Genomic DNA, 19114 nt, shown 5'->3' with positions numbered 1-19114 from the left:
TTTTTCAGTTTTTTCTGTCCTCCCTGGCCATCGGACTTTTATTCTATGTTAATTAGTGTTCCCTATTTTTAATTATTTACTTTATCTTTTTTCTCTTTCTTCATCATGTAAAGCACTTTGAGCTACATTGTTTGTATGAAAATGTGCTACTGTATATAAATAAATGTTGTTGTTGTATTAGGAACATTTATTACAATTTTGTTTGGTTTCTTAATGTATTTTTACTTTGTGTCTCCAGTGAAACAGACAGAGAGCGTCGGACACCATCACCAGACATTATTGTGCTGTCAGACAATGAGGCTTCAAGTCCACGATCCAATTCACGTATGGAGGAAAGGCTTAAGGCTGCAAATCTCGAAATGTTTAAGGTAAAACTTGAAAAATCTAGAAAATTTAGATAATGGTTTGCTTGTTTTGTGAGGTTTCATCTTTTACAGGCTAGTTTTTATTCTGACAACCTGTGGTATTCACAAATTGATATTTGGTTCAATTATTAGTATATTTAAGGTTGTATTGTCAAATTAGGGTTAGGGTTTTTTGAGTTTTAAAAAATTCAGTTCATTTATTTTAATTAAAGGTAAGTTAATACTCCAATATATTTAAACTTAGGTTAACTATTCTGGGTGCTACATTCAAGTTTCTACATGTGTTTTTATACTTCATTATTATGGTTGCAGCAGTGGCAACATCAAGATCAAAAAAAGCCAACCCATCTAAGCGGGGAAAAAAATCATAGTGGTACACTTCAGCAGCCATTATAAAAATATAAGAGCTATCAACATCCCACACAGGTATTAGGAATTATGTATTGAGCCAGAAGTGCCCCACGACATGCTATGTTGGCTAAGGCAACTAAGTGTGCATTGAAAAGGGTTTTTAAAGTGGAGATTTTACAGTGTTAGTATAATTAAAGGAAAATCTGAATTATGACATTCATTTTCATTAATGGTAATGCCCTTGTATAAAGCAGTCCAGAAATTTAGATTTGAGTGAGTTGTAAATAGGATCAGATGCAGAACGCAACTTTTAGTGTACTAGAGAAGTGTTTGAAATATCTGCTCTGAATATTCCTGTGGATCCAAAAACAGAGCAGTGGGTTAAAAAAAACATTCCAAACTTCTTTGTAAAAAGATGAGGGTGCAGGTTTTAGTAATAATAACAAGCTAACCTTTCAAAATTAGGAAAAGACATTGTGAAAGTGATCTACATATCTGCAAAATACTCCAGTATTGCCTGGCGTAAACAAGAATTTATTGTTTAATTTGATGTTAGCTTTTAGCCGAGTACAAGGGCCGCACGGAAAAACTTATTTCAGTTTTGGAGACACGCCCCAGCACGAGACTGGCACACACTACGTTTTTGCCACATGCTGTGTGTGGAAATTTTTCTAACTCTACGGCAGGGGCCAGGTATGCAAAATAGTGAATTTCAAGGACTGGCTGATTAAGTGGATTCCAGAATGATAAACAAAGGACTAGATATGACACAACATGTCATCAAAACGCAAGGAACACATCCCAAACTATTTGAAATACATCTGCTCATCATGTATGTCCCCCACTCACGAGAATATTACAATCGCCCTTCCTTTACTGCTTTTGATCAATAGGTCTGATACTCTACTTTCTCCTTTTCTTCAAATTAAAGTCAGTAATAGCAGGCAAAATTCTTCTACCATCAGGAGAGTCTCACACTTATCAAAAACCGTCACTTATTGACTATGAGTATGTCAATTCACCATTTTAATGGGCCACGAGAAATGTGTTTTGGTCACGTTTTTTGCGCTTTGCAGTGCAGTCGGTGTGCCAGCTTCACGTGGTAAGTGTAAACTAGGCATTTTCAAATATGTTCAAATTATATTTCAATAATGACATTCGATTTGACATCTCTAATTGAGTTATATGGATTCTGGTTTGAATCACACTTCTGAAATAATTATGGATTCAGTGATACAGCATGATATAGATGAATTGTGTTACAGCTATATTTATGTTGAAGACCATATATTGACTACTTCAGTCTGGTTCTTGCCCCTGATTAAATACACATGAATGGAGGATGTTCTTGCGCCCTTGTCTTTATTACTGTCAGAATCCTGTATGTAACCTGCTGGGGTAATTTTACATTTTTTTATTTGTTTGCTTTTGTGTTTTGCTATTTTCTTTATTTCTGTTACTCTTCTGTGTACTGTTAATTAAAGAATGTTTTGGTGATTTTTTGGTTGATTCAGCATTGTTAATTTTACTTTTTTTAATTTGTCTTTTTATGGTTATGCCCACGTTTATAGCAACGGTGGTCGTTGATGTTTATGTGACATGTAACATCAGTATGCTAATGCTACAGGAGTGAATATAGGTCCAACAGTGATAAAAGAAGAAACATAAAAGAAAAGAAAAAGAATTATTTAGTGACAGAAATCATGTGTAGGGAGTTTAAAGGATAAGGAGTCAACTTTGACTCCAGATCTGCTTTTGCCAGGTGACTTCTGTTAACTAAGACACTTTGTCTCTGCTGATAAAAAATAACCACAAAAGTACTGTAACATACAAAAAAGAAAAAACAATTATCAATGCTTTCTATACAAATCACACTTATTAGTCTAGTCTATATTTGGGCCCATTTTTCTTAACCCTGATTTATAGTTCCCAGCCTTGCACATTCAAATTTATATTTGAAAAGTTTTAGCTAAATGTCATTCTTCAGGATATTGTAAATTGATGTTTTCATCTTCCGCACGATCACTAGGGATGGGAATCGAAAACCGGTTCTCCCACTGTTTCAATTCCTTGGAATTGTTTGCCATTTTTGCAAACGATTCCCCTATCGATTCCAGTCGCCTCGAATGACGTCACCATGTTGCGTAGCGTCATTTACCCAGCAGGAAACATGGCGCCAAAGCGGCACAAACGCTCAAAAGTTTGGTTATACTTTACGAGAAAGGATGACAACAGGGAAACTTGCAATACTTGCAAAGTAGATATTTCATCAAATGGAGGAAACACTACGAATATGCAAAAGCATTTGCTCACAAAACACGCGATAACCTTAAATGAATGCCGTGTTTTTGATCCGCTCCGGACTAGTGAATCTCAACCCAGCAGCAGCGGTAACGTTTGCACGTCCTCTCCCGTTAATACGGCAGGTAACTAATCAACTAACATTGCATATTATGTTAGCGCGATTTGCCTTATTGCAAAACCTGCTATTACTGTGCATTGTATTTAGATGACCATGACGAGAGAGACAGACAAAGTCTGGCTGTCTCAGATGCTGGCAGTTCTCGCTGCAGTCTACCGGTAGCTTCTCCTTTCACAGAAAAGTAAAATGACACAGGCCAGGATAGACGAATGTCACCGAGCAGTGACTAAATTTGTGGTAAAAGGCTTGCACCCATTTGCCACAGTAGATGCCCCCGATTCTCGGTAAGTGAATGTGTTTAATTGTAGGCTAAGTCAGGGAATGTCAAAGTTGCATGTTCTCCTCTTACCAGATGTTTCATCCGTTTCCATTTATATATCTTTTAGAGAAATGACAAAGACTCTGAACCCTAAGTACAAAGCCCCAAACAGAGACAGTTTAACCAACCACTTGATCCAGGTTTGGTATGCGGTCGAAAAGGCAAATCTGATTTCTGAGCTGAAACGTGTTGAAGGCAGCCGTCACTGCAGATAGATGGACAAGTTTTAGTCAAGATCATTACCTCACAGTAACGCTGCATTATGTCAGGAATGGCTTGGCTCAAGAAAAAGTCCTCAAAACCAACCAGTGTACCAGGCACAGACAGGGACAGCTGTAGCAGAGGAGATTGATGAGATCTTGGAGGAGTATGGCAAGGTTGTGGCAGCCACTGTTGATATTGCGGCCAACATGGATGTAGCTGTCAAAATAGTTGATGGTTGCAGAATTGCACAGTGCACAGTTCCATTGGACTTGAGTTGATTGTATTTGTTGCTGGCTGATGTAGTTTTATTTTTGAGTGCTCAGCTCATATATACTTTTAAAAATGAGAGTGTAAATGTTACTGGACATTCTTGTGTAATTGCCACAGAATAATTTATGTTATACTTTGTTATTGCTACAGAAGAATATTTATTTTATTATTATTTTACATTTACAAATTTTTTTCTGGGGACCTCGTGGCACCCCATTGAGGAGTCGTAGGCTGTGGATCTCTTAAGATCTCACTGTTGGGTTTGTAAGGTCATGCTACTCCTAAATTTCTATCTTGTTCAAAGATAAGATATAAAACAAAGTTCTAAGCTAATCGACCTGTGTGTTCTCCTTTTTTAAAAATAAAAATCGATAGGAGAATCGATAAAGAATCGAATTGTTAAACAGAATCGAAAATGGAATCGGAAATTGTGAAAATCTTATCAATTCCCATCCCTAATGATCACCACCAACTGTTTCGGCATAGTCTATTGATATACATTTAACCAATTTGCCGTGTAACTGATTGTCATTTTTGGCGTTAATTCGTTTGACTTCATCGTTTCTTGGTGCTAGGATTGCCCGTGTACTCATTTTTTCTGTAACCCTTCACAATGAAATTCTTCCGACCTAATATGTTTTCTTTAATTGGGAACTTAAAGTGAGGAAAACGTTAAAATTTATAAGAGCTGAGAGTGCAGGAACATTTCTGTCAAAACCATTCACACGAATGAGTGGTGAGAGTAACGTGTGCGTGGTTGAATATGGTTGAGAGGAGGGATTGTCTTGTAAAAATCTCATGGCCAAGTCTTGTCTCGCGGGACTTGAAAAAAGTCTTGTCTCGTCCCAGGAATTTTTTATATAATAGAGAGACATTTCAAAAACAAAGTATAATCACAATAAAGAGTTAAGGTTTTTTAGAGACTCCAAAAACTGGAGTACATTTTTTCCTAAATCACTGTTTGGTCTCTCGCTTGCAAAATCATTAATTGCCTTCATAGCTTTTTGCCTAAATGTTTGTCCTTGCTAAAAACATTGCTAATGTTACTGCAAATTGGTTATCATTTACACACATGTTCAGATTATTTTTAAAAATAATTTAAGAAAGCTTTAATGGCTTTTTTTAACTGTTATTGCAAAAGCTTAGTATTGTGTATACAGTACTTAATAGGGAATCCATGCATACGTTTTGATAACCTGTCATGAATAAATTGTATTCATTTAAATTATATACATAATAGTTGTTCCATGCATAAGTGTTAAATACTGTAACTTAAATTTATGCAACAAATAATTTGTCCCCTCTTTTTAAATATGGTAGTTCGTACCTTTCAAAGTGCAGAGCATTGTCTTCCTGTGCATTACTTCAACTTAAAGCTGCAGTTTGTGTTTTTGAAACATCTGCTTTTGCCCTCCTATTAAACTGAATTAAGTTAAAAATCAATGACTTGGTCAGAGACTAGCACACTACATATGCACTTTTACAACATAAAATCTTTATTAAAACTTATTTGCGTTGTAGGTAATACTGTGATAAACATTATACACCACTACATTTTAATAATAAATAAAGGTTTCATATATACAGCTTTCCAGGTTTTGATAATTGCAAGGCTTGTTTGCTGCCTAATTTTATTGTTGCTTTGTAGCTGTGTGTTTAGCTGTTTAAGGTTTAATTTTGTAAGATATAGTATTGCATATATGCCTTATGCCTCTATTTTATCTAATCCCAAACCACGCCATAAGCAGCAACTGTTCAAATTTAGAGCAGCTGCGGTTTGGTAAGCAACAAGCTACAAATTTGTGTATTTAAGTTTATTCATGTGAGCTGCAATCTTCCCCAGATTTTCTAAGGTGTTTTCTGTTACTTTATGTTGTAATAAGTCAGAGTTAAATAATCAGCCTGCTGCACACCACTTCGGAGCATCTTCACTGCCAATTGCAATGCATTACATAATCATGTCCTTGTCATCATTTGAACTGTAGATGTATTGCAGATAGTAATTAGGGAATCCATTCCTGGACGGGTTTTTCCATTCCCGGGAATTCGGGAATCCATGCATGTCATTCCCGGGAATCACGGGCTCCCGGGGATGACACAGTGCATGGGCATCTCATATGTGAACAGTTTTAGAACGGCCGACACTTATTTTTAATAAAACTACTGCAATATGTTGACACCAGTAAAAGACTAACCTTAACTACAAGCAGTTCATGCTGTCATATAAGTACATGTATCTAGTTAGTTGCGGTAATAAGAGTGTAGAAAGCACAACGTGTCCAGCGTGCGGTCGTCCAGGCGAGAGCGCACCTTCGTGCAGAGTACGGCAGCCTCTGAGAAAGCACGCTCTGCCTCCACTGAAGTAGGCCGGCACAGTCGTCAGATACTGATACACTTGTTCTAAACAACGCCCGCTTGTCATTGCTCTGAAACACCGCCATTTAAGCTTTTACTGATGCATCCAGTTTCTTGTCATCGTTCTGTGATGGCAAGTTTCTTGACACAGATATATAACAGCAATAATGCAACAGACTGACGCATTGCAATTTCAAGTTGCTGTTCAAAGCTGTCAACAGCTCAGACGTCAACGAACTCTGCCCCATCCCGGCATTCGTGAGCTGCAGAGTGCAGACACCTCCCAGTCCACTGTGCTCAGTCTTAGTGGGAGCCGGGAGACTGACTGCTGCTGGTCTGTTGTTGAATGAATTAATGAGCAACACACTACACTGTGGGCCAAAAAACCATGCCACTTAATTATTTTCAACTATAACTCTTATTTCTTGATCAATTTTTACACTTTACACGCTATATATGCGAGCTTGGCCGTTCCCGTTTTCCCGGGAATTACAGCAGTTTCATGGATGGATTTCCTACTAGTAATAGAGATGTAAAACAATCAGTTTTAGAACAGTGGTATTGGCTAAGGTTTCCCCAGATAGATAAATCATTTGTACAACCCAGAAAATGCTAATACTTGGCTTTAAATTCCCAGAACTAGTTGCCCATTTATAGCTTAATGCTAGAAGTTAATCCTTGTAAGCAAGGGTTAAAGTTGATCGAACAAAGGTGTGCTTTGAAAATTAGTAGTGTGAACTTAAAAAATAAGAGGCTTAAAATTGAAAATACTACAGATTTCATGTCAATGTAATTGGGCACAAACATGCCCCAAAATATCATAGGAGTCAAGTCTGTTGTGACCATTTCAGCTTGATATTTAAAATGAAGGTTTTAGCTTTCATCCACTGCTAGGGCTGGGTTCAGGAAAAAATCATAATCTGAACATATGTATATTTGAGGAACAAAATCTCCTGATTTTGTTTTAAATAAGCCTACTACAAGAAATGCTGGTTCCATTGTTAGTTGTAGAATTATTCAGCTGCTGTTGTTATTGTACAACACACTAGCTTCCTCAGAAAATGTGTTTATATTACTGATTCAAAATTGTGATTTATTCATTAAAGCCACCCAGATAAAACTGCCTTTAATCATATCAAAAGTTGGTTTACAAATAAAGAAATAAATATTTAGCCCTGGGTTGCACGGTAGCGCAGTGGGTAGCGCTTCTGCCTCGCAGTTAGGATACCCGGGTTCGCTTCCTGGGTCCTCCCTGCATGGAGTTTGCATGTTCTCCCTGTGTCAGCATGGATTTCCTCCGGGTACTCCGGTTTCCTCCCACAGTCCAAACACATGCAGGTTCGGTGCATTGGGTATTCCAAATTGGCCCCGGTGTGTGGATGTGTGTGTGTGTGTGCGCGCGTGCCCTGCCGTGGGCTGGCGCCCTGCCCGGGATTTGTTTCCTGCCTTGCGCCCTGTGTTGGCTGGGATTGGCTCCAGCAGACCCCCGTGACCCTGTAGTTAGGATATAGCGGGTTGGATAATGGATGGATATTCAGTCTATCCATATTACTAACCGAGAATGGTAAACCGGATATGGACGCAGGGACCTGCCCATGGACGCAGGAGACATAGTGCGCAGGCGCCACACAAAGCCCCCCTCCCCAGAGTGAAATGGTAGAGACTACGAACGTGCGCAGGCGCCACACAAAGCCCCCCCGCACCAGAGCAAAACGGGAGAGACTACGAACCGTCTGACATGCCTCAAAAAAGGGAGAATATAATCACCACGGACCAAGTGTCTTTGAAACAAAAGCAGGATAAAGCGAGGTCAGAAATAAAAGACAGAGTAGAAAACAAAGTAAAACATCATAAAGAGGTTATAGAACTAGGCCAAACACATGGAGAGCAGGTTACAGATGATGAAAACTGGAATGCAACAGCTTCAAAAAAACCTAGGCACGAAACACATGCACAGCGAGATACAGAATATAAAAGCAGAAAAAACGACAGTTAAACGTCCACACCACACGGTAGAGGCAGACCCGGAAGGTGCAGGCACCTACATTGTGCGTTGGAAGGCGCGGGAAAGTACGAAAGGCAAAGCATGGTACACAGCATGGTATAACCCAACATAATACGGAAGGCACAGGCGTCGCCACCATATTGTGAGTGGCACTACTGCGTGGTGAAGGCACAGGCGTCACCGCCATATTGTGCGTGGCACTACTGCGGAGTGAAGTTAGGAATAATGTGCTGCCGAATGCGACCCACCGTCTGAAACTGCGGAGGCAAAGCAGGCACGGGTTCAAACCGAACGAGCTCGACTGACGGATATATACGCCTACAACGCGCGTCTCAAACCGCAGAAGCAGGGCAAGCACGGGTTCAAAACAACGCAAGCTCCTACAACGCGCGTCTGAAACTACAGCTGCCCAGTGGGCATGGGTTCAAAACGCCGGGGGTAGGCGAGCGAAGCCCCCTTGTATTTTCTATGTCAATGGAAGCAGAAGGTTCTAAACCAACAGTCATTCTCAGTTATTGAAAAGCTAATGTACTGTAGCATGATGATATACTTTACTAATACTGTATATTTACAGCCAAAGAAGGTGCCTGGAATTGGGTGCTGTTTCAGTGACAATGATCCAATCATATATTATTTAAAAATTGTAGTATTGCAAAGATGGTCAGTTGCTTGTGCTCATAATATTGACCATGCTGCTCACTTCTTTTATATACTGAATGATGGGTTATTTCTCAGTATAATGTAAAATATTTTATTAAGAAAAAGAATTGTTAAGCACACTGATATACACTTCTCAATCTGCTAAGCCCAAACACAATTGATTTTAAAGTTGCAGGTTCATGGAAATCCTCAAATGTTTCTTTTACTCTAAAATTAATGAGCAAAGTTGCTCATTGGCATTTTCTGTGAAAAAATGTGGTTGAGCAAATAGCATGATTTGAAAGTCACTTTCTATTTGCCTAGCAGTTAGCAAAAAAGCAACATATCTCAACAGTAGGTACAGACATGAGAAAACTATTGCCTGGCAGGATCGGGAACACGCATTTTCTGCATATTTTTGAAGATCACCTGATGCATATCTCCCAGCTTATGCAGTTTTGGTGCTGCGTGATTGGCATCATCATAGTCACTAGTGAAATGCAGGTATTTCATAAGGAGTGAAAAACAACACTCTTCTCATAACTTTGCAGAAAAAGGATCTCTACAACTACCATTTTTTGGACCATTATCGTCTCCAAACTAGTTTACCTACTACCCCCTGCAGTATCAGGAGACTGTTTCACTACCTGATCCATGTGCATATCCGTGTTGAAAGCCTACTTCATGGTGCTGCCTGATTGTTTATGACATGTGTGATGTCATAACTGAGCCCATTTGACACACCCTGCATGCGCTTAATGAACAAAAAAAAAAAATTAAACATTCCAGTTTACGGCACAGACCGAATAGAAATGCACATGCTAATACACAAGTGGCAGTACTGGATTTTCAATTCAGTTCCACATTAGTTTACCATAATGAGAATTATATAGAAATACTTGGTTGTTCTGCTGACATTAATTGTAGGTTGTCTCTTCAGGGGCTGAATTAAGCTTGTTATTTTTCAAAATTTCATTATATAACAAATCCAGTTTACACATAAGAAAAGATGAGAAAAATTAAAATAGGGATTTTTTTTTTTTTTTTCTAGTTATGTAATGATTTATATGAGGTCCCCTTTCCATTTTTAACTATAGTTACAATTTCCCTCTATGGACAAATTGAGTTTGTTTTAAAATAGCGTTAGATATTTATTATTAATAAAGCTGGCATTTGTCTTCTGCCATCATGTTTACAAAACCTAATGTAGCCTACCTGTTTCATAGAAATAAATTGTTCTTTTTCAGCAAAAGAAAAGATTGTCATATTGTGTTGCATGGCATTGTGATGACTATGTCCTGTGCCACTGTTAACTGTGACCGTTCACTTATTAAGGTTCTTCAATCCATTCTTGTTTCCAATTGTTGCAATCTGGTCACAGGCTTTCAAGACTAAAAATGAACCAGTTCAAATCTTCCTTCATTCCAAAGGTTAATGTTCTTAAAAAAAAATGCAAATATAATATTATATGTAATTTGTTTGATCCAATGTTTTACAGCTAGTTCTTGCTTCTCTATTATATTAATCTGTAGTAAGTTTGATTTTTTTATGTGTTTTAATATTATGCTCTGGTGTTTCTGTAAAACCTGCTGAGAAACCAAACTTTACTATTAAGACAATCAAATTGAATTGAATTTAACAGCTTTAAAATAAAAATGTTCTCCAGTAACAGAACAGAAATTAAACTGCATGAAAGAGTTTAGTTCATGATTAAAAGTATGTAACAGAGTGCAGTGAAACTCTTTCTTACATATCTAATCAACATAAAACATCACCAGCGTTTTTTGTGTGCAGACTCCTCCTCCAGTGTGAGTGATTTTTATTCCCTTTATTTTGATGCAGTGCCATTGTAAACTTTTTACTGTAACTTAGCAAAAAAAGGAAATACACTTTTTCATAATTCTTTTTATTGAATAAAAAATTAATAGTTAAAAGTAACAAAAGTGAAACATGCGAACAATGTTTCCTACAAAAAACATATACAGTGTGTATATCCTCTTTAATAAAATCCCTTTGTGCGTCCAGGTGTCCGTGTGTGTGTGTCTTCTGGTGAAGTGCGCATGCACGGGGCACGGTGCGATGCGCGATATTACTGTCAGAGAAAGTTACAGGCGTTTTACGGAAATACAAACCAGTATTACTGCGAGAGGAAATTAAAGGTACACAATACAATGATGCATATTACAGCCACATACAAGCCAGTATTACTGTCAGAGGAGATTAAAGGCATATTACCGACGCACACGCCTGTATTACTGCCAGAGAAAATTAAAGGTATATTACGGACGTACAAGACAGTATTACTGTCACAGAAAATTAAAGACACACAATACACGGCGGCAGCCCACGAAGAACGGTCAGCTCAGCAAGTAAACATCAACAAAAGAAAGGCTGAAAGAAAGAAAAATACGACCAACAAAAAGAATGAGGTCAAAGTCCCTTGCCATTTAATATAGACTGTTCCTACTAATGTTTATGCACTACTGTTCTAGCGCCCGTTATTGTAACGGGCTAAATGACTAGTGTATATATATATATCCTCTTCCGCTTATCCGAGGTCGGGTCGCGGGGGCAGCAGCTTGAGCAGAGATGCCCAGACTTCCCTCTCCCCGGCCACTTCTTCTAGTTCTTCTGGGAGAATCCCAAGGTGTTCCCAGGCCAGCTGGGAGACATAGTCCCTCCAGCATGTCCTGGGTCTTCCCTAGGGCCTCCTCCCAGTTGGATGTGCCCGGAACACCTCACCAGGGAGGTGTCCAGGAGGCATCCTGATCAGATGCCCAAGCCACCTTATCTGACTCCTCTCGATGCGGAGGAGCAGCGGCTCTACTCTGAGCCCCTCCCAGATGACTGAGCTTCTCACCCTATCTTTAAGAGAGAGCCCAGACACCCTACGGAGGAAACTCATTTCAGCCACTTGTATTCGCGATGTCGTTCTTTCGGTTACTACCCATAGCTTGTGACCATAGGTGAGGGTAGGAACATAGATTGACTGGTAAATTGAGAGCTGTGCCTTACGGCTCAGCTCCTTTTTCACCACAACAGACCGATGCAGAGCCCGCATCACTGCGGACGCCGCACTGATCCGCCTGTCGATCTCACGCTCCATTCTTCCTTCACTCGTGAACAAGACCCCGAGATACTTGAACATCTTAACTTGAGGCAGTGTGTTTATATATGTGTGTGTGTGTATATATATATATATATATATATATATATATATATATATATATATATATATATATATATATATATATATATATATACACGCTGTATATATATATTTGATAGTGACAGTCAAATGAACAGAAAAATCAGTATACATAAAGATATATGAATGGTAAATGCATTTAAAATAGCCAACAATGTGTTAAAATTATTAGGGAAAGAGAACAAAAAGATATTTATGGACTTTTTCCTTCGTATTTTTAAGAATGTTAGTGTAGGTTTTGAACACAATAAAAGTGAGTTATTAAGTTTGTCAAAAACTTACAAATACTACTTTAACTTTATGAACAAATTTATGCTTTCAAAAAGATACTATTCATAGTCGGAGAGTTATTATCCAGCAGTATGCCATAAAAATCTTGTTGAATTTAAACTGTGACATTTTTCTTATCAGTCCCTTAAAATTTGTTAATAAATTGTATTTCTGTATTACCTTTGCTTACAAGTGTGGCTCAAATTGCTGTACAAAAGTATACAGTTGCAAAGAAAATTGAAGGCATTATAAAAAGAAATAAGAAGCAAATGGATAGGTCCTTGTCATTTTTAATAAGTATATTGCATCATCAAATAACCAGGGAGAAAGACAAACTTGCAGCCATCAAAGATGCTGGAGATTATAAACCTCAGTGGGTCCCCAGGTCAAAGCCTGCTTAGCCCCCACTGCACATCCTAGCCTACACAAATGTGGCCATCTCAGTCCAATCACAATTCCATATTGGGAAGATCTTGTGAACTTTTCTTCTCTCCAGGATTATAGGCAGTTGGACTTGACTTAACCAGATTGTAGTGACACTGCAATAAATTGAAAAAAAAAAGACAAAAAACAACAGATGTTACTGCCTAGTGTAAATCTTTCAAACTGTATGCACTACCATTTATAATCTCTTACAACCAATGCCATCAATTAAGAAAAAGCCAAATAGAAAAGTTGCCTTGTTGAAGTTTTTTGAAATACTTGACTTCCCTAACTTTCAAACTTTTCCAGAATTTTGTTGCACATGTGCAGACAACTGCCTTGCCAGTTTTTATGCTTTATCTTGGAATAAAATGCAAAACAATGTGTGAGGATCTAAGTTTAAACTGAGAAATGTAGAGTGCCAGCACTTCAAAATACAGGCATGGTCTACAATGCTCAAAGTCTTATATATAATTAATAAAACTTAACAATCAATTTTATAGTTTAGTTAAAAAAAATTAAAAGTATGTAACATGCCGGCATCCAGTGCAATGAGACTGAGACAGTTTTCAGAACTTAAAAAAGTAAGGTAAAAAGTAATAATAAAAAACATAACCATGTGCCTTGGTCATTGTGTTTGAGAGGATTCACACACTGCAGCTTTCTTGTCTAAGCTGTTACTGGACAGAGTAAGCAAACACAGATTACAGATCAAGTAAAAAAATATGCTCAGTCTTAGTTTTAGGAATTGTACACAGATTACTTACAAAACTGACAGTCTCAGTAGTCTTACCTCTGTAGAAATTGCACATCATCTCAAATTAGGAATCTTAAAACCAGAAGAGAAAGACACCTAGTTGTATCTCAGAGTTCTGATACGCAGGCATCTGTTCAGCTACTTGGAAAGCTGATTACAACTGAGCATCCTGTAGGGTCAAAAAAAAAATCGGATTGAGATAAACAGCAATATAAAAATGAGTCACAATTGAAATCTGGAGAGTCACGTGTCATAAAACTTTACACATGTACAGTACAAATCGAGCAGTGTCATTAAAAGTAATTTTTAGTGAACAATGAGCACATGTGCGATGCAAATCGTATGGGGGACTCTACAATTGTAGGTTCACATCTCAGAGAAAGGTGACCAATTTTTAAATAAATAATTGATTGGCCAGGTCAATCTCTATGGATGTGTGTGCTCGCACTTCTGTTGGAGGTTGGTAAAATAATTGGGGCAAGGTGCACATGCACGTGAGGGTGCAGTCTGTCTCAATTTCTTTATTGGCTTACTGTGGTGCACAACTATGCCCAAATATAAGGAAGAGCCAGCATGAGGAAAGGGGAGAAAAAGGAAGAACTTAAGACTGGCCATCGAGAGGAGAAAGGAAGGACAAACAGAAGAAAGGAAAAAGAAATAGGTGAGAGAGTGAGAACCCATGTGGGATAGAATGAAGGCAGTTGGCCGGGAGCAGAGGCTCAGGGCGAGGAGCCTGAGGCTGAAGAGAGGGTGTTTTTACTGAGCGATCGCCAGGGAGTCAGAGCAGCCCAACATGCAGTGTCTTCCGCAGACGCAGAGGGACAGGCGGCTGGAGATGTGTGCAGCTCGGCACCATGTCCCTCAGTTGCTGAGTGCCCAGTAAAGAAGACCCGAGCCTAGATAGAATGGTTGACTGCACCTGTTGGTTAGGTGTCTCATCGGTTGCCAGATCCAGTACGACATAAGCTGAGGAGGTGTCAGTTTCTAGAAGGCACTGGGACATGGAAGTTTTAAGAAACAGTGAACAGTCTCTTGGATTTTAACCTCGTTTTTTAAAGGATTATTTATTGGATGGATTTGTTTTTGTCTTGGTCTTAACCTCCAATGTCTACCCTTGTCTTTTATAGCTTATTTATGTATTGAAGATTTGCACTGCACTTTCAGACACTATTTGCTTTTTGGCGGTTTTTAATAAAAGCACTACCCATAGCTTTGTGTAAGTGTCCACATCTGCTTGCTCATCCTTTGGGTATGTTATCGGCGGTAGCAGGATCAGGTGGCTCCCTGGTTCAACTGGGAGTGTGGAGCTGACCTGCACAATCAGACTTATGTCATAAAAGTAAGAAACGCAGATCAGGTGGCATGCAGTTCTGTGCATGCAGGTGCAGATCGGGCAGGCATTGTGTGCATAAGTGTGCAGATCAGGTAGGCAGTGCAGATTGCACAAACTGAAAAACATCCGCATGTTGTCTGCAGGGATAGGTTTTTAGCGACTGTGTCAAGTAAATAGTTTACTTTGACTTTTCTGACAACATTTCCTCGATAAATCATAAATAGTCCAGATAATCATAATAAAAAGACACCTTTAGATTGGGGTTACCGGTAAATGAGCAACCAAAGGAGTGTAGGATTGTCAGCTGTAGTATGAAGCTGACATCAAACACAAAAATTACTGAAACTTAGCAGGTTGGAATCTACCAATCATGTTTCTGTTTCACTGTCTCTGTCAACATCTGATGACTTATTCACATCAGCACCACTGTTGCTCAATCAATGAATGATTCAGTTTCAGTTTGTTCTAAAAGTGACTTTTCGTTGTGTGTTTGTTTGGCTCTACCAAATTTGTGAATATTGATAAGTTACTATAGAATTACCATAAAGTGGCAGAATTGATAGAAATACCCCTGCTATTTTGCAGTGTGATGTTATTTCATCCATTAGATGGCAGCAAAATACTGTTCCGAGTGCTATGCAGTTCATTACATGTTACATGGAGTCTGACTTGGGCTTTACCATATTTACGCTGAATTCTGAGCCCATGTCATGCTCACGGTTAATGCCAAGGAGGTTAATAACCCAAACCTATCATTTCTACTTGCTTGTTAATTGTGGACATCTCTAAATAGACAAATAGAAACAGTGGTTCTCAAACCTTTATGCACTGCTGCTCATTTTAAAAAGCAACTTTTGTACTTATTGTTTTCTACCTTATCCCCCCCCCCCATTAGAATTCTTTTGATTCTGTGATTCTACAAATGAATCTAATTGAGTATTCCAACTGCACTGTAATAACAAAAATTAACAGAAAGGGGATTTGAGTAAACCTAAAGTTCATCTGACTCTTATATTGGAAAATGGGTGGTTGTGGCACAACGGTTTCAGAGTCAGGAGCTCCATGGTTAGTGCAGTTTCCCAAAGTCTTAAATCATGTTGATTCCTCTTTTCTGTAAATCTCTTGATGGCTGGTTGTGAGTGTTCATGTTTGTTGTGGGGTTGGTTGGGTTTCTGGTCAGTTTTTTATTTTGTTTGATTATTTAAATTGGCTCGATGTTTTTGTACTTTCCTCAACATTTTATCAAATTTAAAGTTTGTTCATAGAAAAAGAAAAGTGGTTTGAGCTTTTAGACATTGAACTTATAAATTAAACTTAATTTCTCCTTTTTTTCTCTTCAGAATCTAAGTAATGTTAATTGAATAGGAAGGTGGTATGTGAATAAGATCAGTAAGTTTAAAGTACCTGTCCAAGTTAATGATGAAAACTGCAATAAGCCACCTAGTATGATCAATTAGGTACAGTGTAATAACTTTAAATATACAGTAAATCGAATACTGTATGGTATCTGCCCCCTAACAGCTTCCTAACTAGTGTGGGGGCATGACCTCCTGTCTGTACTCTATCATTTATTCTATTATCATTATTATGACACTAAAAATGATTAAATATCTAGAATGTATGATGTACTGATCTTAAGTAATGTTCTTGTTCACAGAGACAGAGGTGCTGGTACCATCAAGCAACCTAATGTGCCATCTGGTATCACCACCACTGAGTTATTTAGCAAAACCAATTCCACTAAGTTGTCCCCATGATTGACAACCACTTGCTTAAAGGGTTTTACTAAACATTTTAAATATAAGAAAAGTTATTAACCGATGTACAGTATATGTGAATAAACAACAATCATTCACTGCAAGCTTGACAGGACAACAGCAAAAGATCTCTTAATCCTGCAGTATTTTCTTTTTGACTAAAAGATGTTGCCATTGATTCAATGTTTTAGTCTCAAAATACATTTTCCCTTTGCCCAAGGGAAGGTTATGTTAATGTAGATTTGTGTTATTAATGACATTAATAAGCCATGAAGCAACATTTTTTGAACAAACTGTTTCCTTAATGTAACACTGTGGGAAACCCAGTAAAACCTGTTTAGTTGATTGAAAATGGCTTATTTCATAAACTTTCAATCTCGTGAATTTGGGTTTGGATTATACTCAAAAACACAGAACTTCCATCACAGCAAGGTGCCTCAAGAGTGTGTGTGTGTTTTACCCCTACCTAAGTTCAGGTGATTATTATAGTAAAATGAGTGCTTTTTGATCTTTTTAACAGGGCAAGAGTGCAGATGAAAGACAGCAGATGATCAAACAGCTGCGAGATGAACTTCGACTAGAAGAGGCTAGGTTGGTCTTGCTTAAGAAACTGCGACAGAGCCAGATCCAGAAAGAGAATGTTATGCAGAAGGTAATGTCTAATGATTTCCCTACTATGATTCAAAAATAATTTCGAAGTTTGATGGAGATGTTTCTATTAGGGCTTCCAGAAATTAACATTTGTTTGCACTGAAAATGAGTATTTATTCAAATGTGCTCCTTATAAGTTTATATATATATATATATATATATATATATATATATATATATATATATATATATATATAAATATAAAAATCTTGGGATGAAAATTTTTCCGGCAATGAGACGTGATCTTTTGAAGAGAGGCACTTTCACATCCTGCGAGACAGGCATGTCATGTCATACTTACAACCTTTGTAAGCAAGTCCCATAATACACTTCTAGTGGAGGTTAGAGATAATGGAAGTAGGAAAATACGAAAGTCTCAAAAAAAATAAGTGAAAAGATCATCCATCCATCCATTTTCCAACCCGCTGAATCCGAACACAGGGTCACGGGGGTCTGCTGGAGCCAATCCCAGCCAACACAGGGCACAAGGCAGGAAGCAATCCCGGGCAGGGTGCCAACCCACCGCAGTGAAAAGATCACATTAGCACAAACAAACGGAAAATATAACTTGGTGAAATAATGGAAAATCGAAAAAAAGAGATCGCATAGTGTTTGAGGATAATAGGACAGGTGCTGTACAGGCTTTTAAACGTTCAAAGCGCCAGCCAAAATGCCGATCATGCGGAACAAAAGCAGCAGCAAGCCAGTAGCTGATCAAGCAAGGAGGTAAAAAAAAAAAATGAAAAACAACCGTTACTCGTTTCCCAATGTATCACCATTTAAGAGGGGTTTCAGAGGACCGAGTGCGTCACCTTGGTTTATTTCCTCCTTTTTTTTTTTTTTTTTTTAAAACTGTAGCTTTAACATTGCTGTTATGTGTGTGTGTGTGTGTGTGTGTGCGCGCGCGCCTTGCCCTGCTAGGCCGGGCTGTCCACAAAATTTTTTTTATAAATGGGTCTCCTGCCTACCAACGCCCAGGAGATCTCATCTGGGATGCCATTGTGGACCACCAGGGCGCATACACCCACCCTAACCCGACACAGACAGACAGACACAAATTTGCTGCACAACACACCTTTTATTTACAATCCACAGTATAAAGTACCAGCACATGATGCTTAGTCTCTTCTTTCTCGCTTCTTTGTTTCTTAGCCACCTACACTCATTTCCCAGCAAGTTTTGTCTTCCTTCTTCCCGACTCTGACTCTCCGAATGCAGAAACGGAGCAGATAAAACTGTAGCCTTCAAAGGAATGTGACCCTTTAAAATATAGTTCTTCACAAAAATGCAAATGTATTCATAAAGTGACATGATAAAAAGGCATAATTGGCACAGTGAAGTATAATCTCTTTCCGTGATGCACTCAAAAAACTCGAAACATAACTGTTAATGATTGCTCAGACATGTTAAATGCAATCATTAACCAATTGTTTTTTTTTATATTGCTCTTTTTGCTAGCAGTGTGTCTGCCAGGTATGAAGTGATTATAATTTGTGCATAGTTGCAGTAAAAGGAGCTGGTAAAAAATGTAGCATTCAAAGGAATGGGACCCTTGAAAATACAGCTCTTCACAAAAATGCAGCTGACTGCATAAAGTGACATAATAAAAAAGCATAATGGGCATGTTGAGCTATATCCTCCTCTCTGTGAGGCACACAGAAAACTCAGACATAACTGTTTGTGATTGCTCAGACATGTTAAACGCAATAATTAACCAATTGTTTTTTCTAGCAATTAAAAAAAAACAGCAGTGGATGACTAATTGAGTGTGTGGGACCTGACTTG

At 38.3% G+C, this 19114-nt stretch overlaps 1 protein-coding gene across 5 annotated transcripts in view; it reads left to right on the top strand.

Annotated features, from left to right (window-relative positions):
• gatad2b (GATA zinc finger domain containing 2B) overlaps window positions 1-19114 on the top strand; it is a 234465-nt gene that overhangs the window by 133904 nt on the left and 81447 nt on the right. For all 5 annotated transcript variants that reach the window (XM_028794120.2, XM_051922809.1, XM_051922807.1 and 2 more), the window contains exons 3-4: window positions 239-368; window positions 17199-17330. In XM_028794120.2, the coding sequence (XP_028649953.1) occupies window positions 239-368; window positions 17199-17330 (262 nt within the window). The remainder of the gene's footprint in view (window positions 1-238; window positions 369-17198; window positions 17331-19114) is intronic.

The sequence above is a fragment of the Erpetoichthys calabaricus genome, chromosome 2 (assembly GCF_900747795.2).
Source record: "Erpetoichthys calabaricus chromosome 2, fErpCal1.3, whole genome shotgun sequence".
Lineage (NCBI taxonomy): Eukaryota > Metazoa > Chordata > Cladistia > Polypteriformes > Polypteridae > Erpetoichthys > Erpetoichthys calabaricus.
Note: the sequence above shows the minus strand (reverse complement) of the source record. Positions and strands in the feature narration are given on the sequence as shown.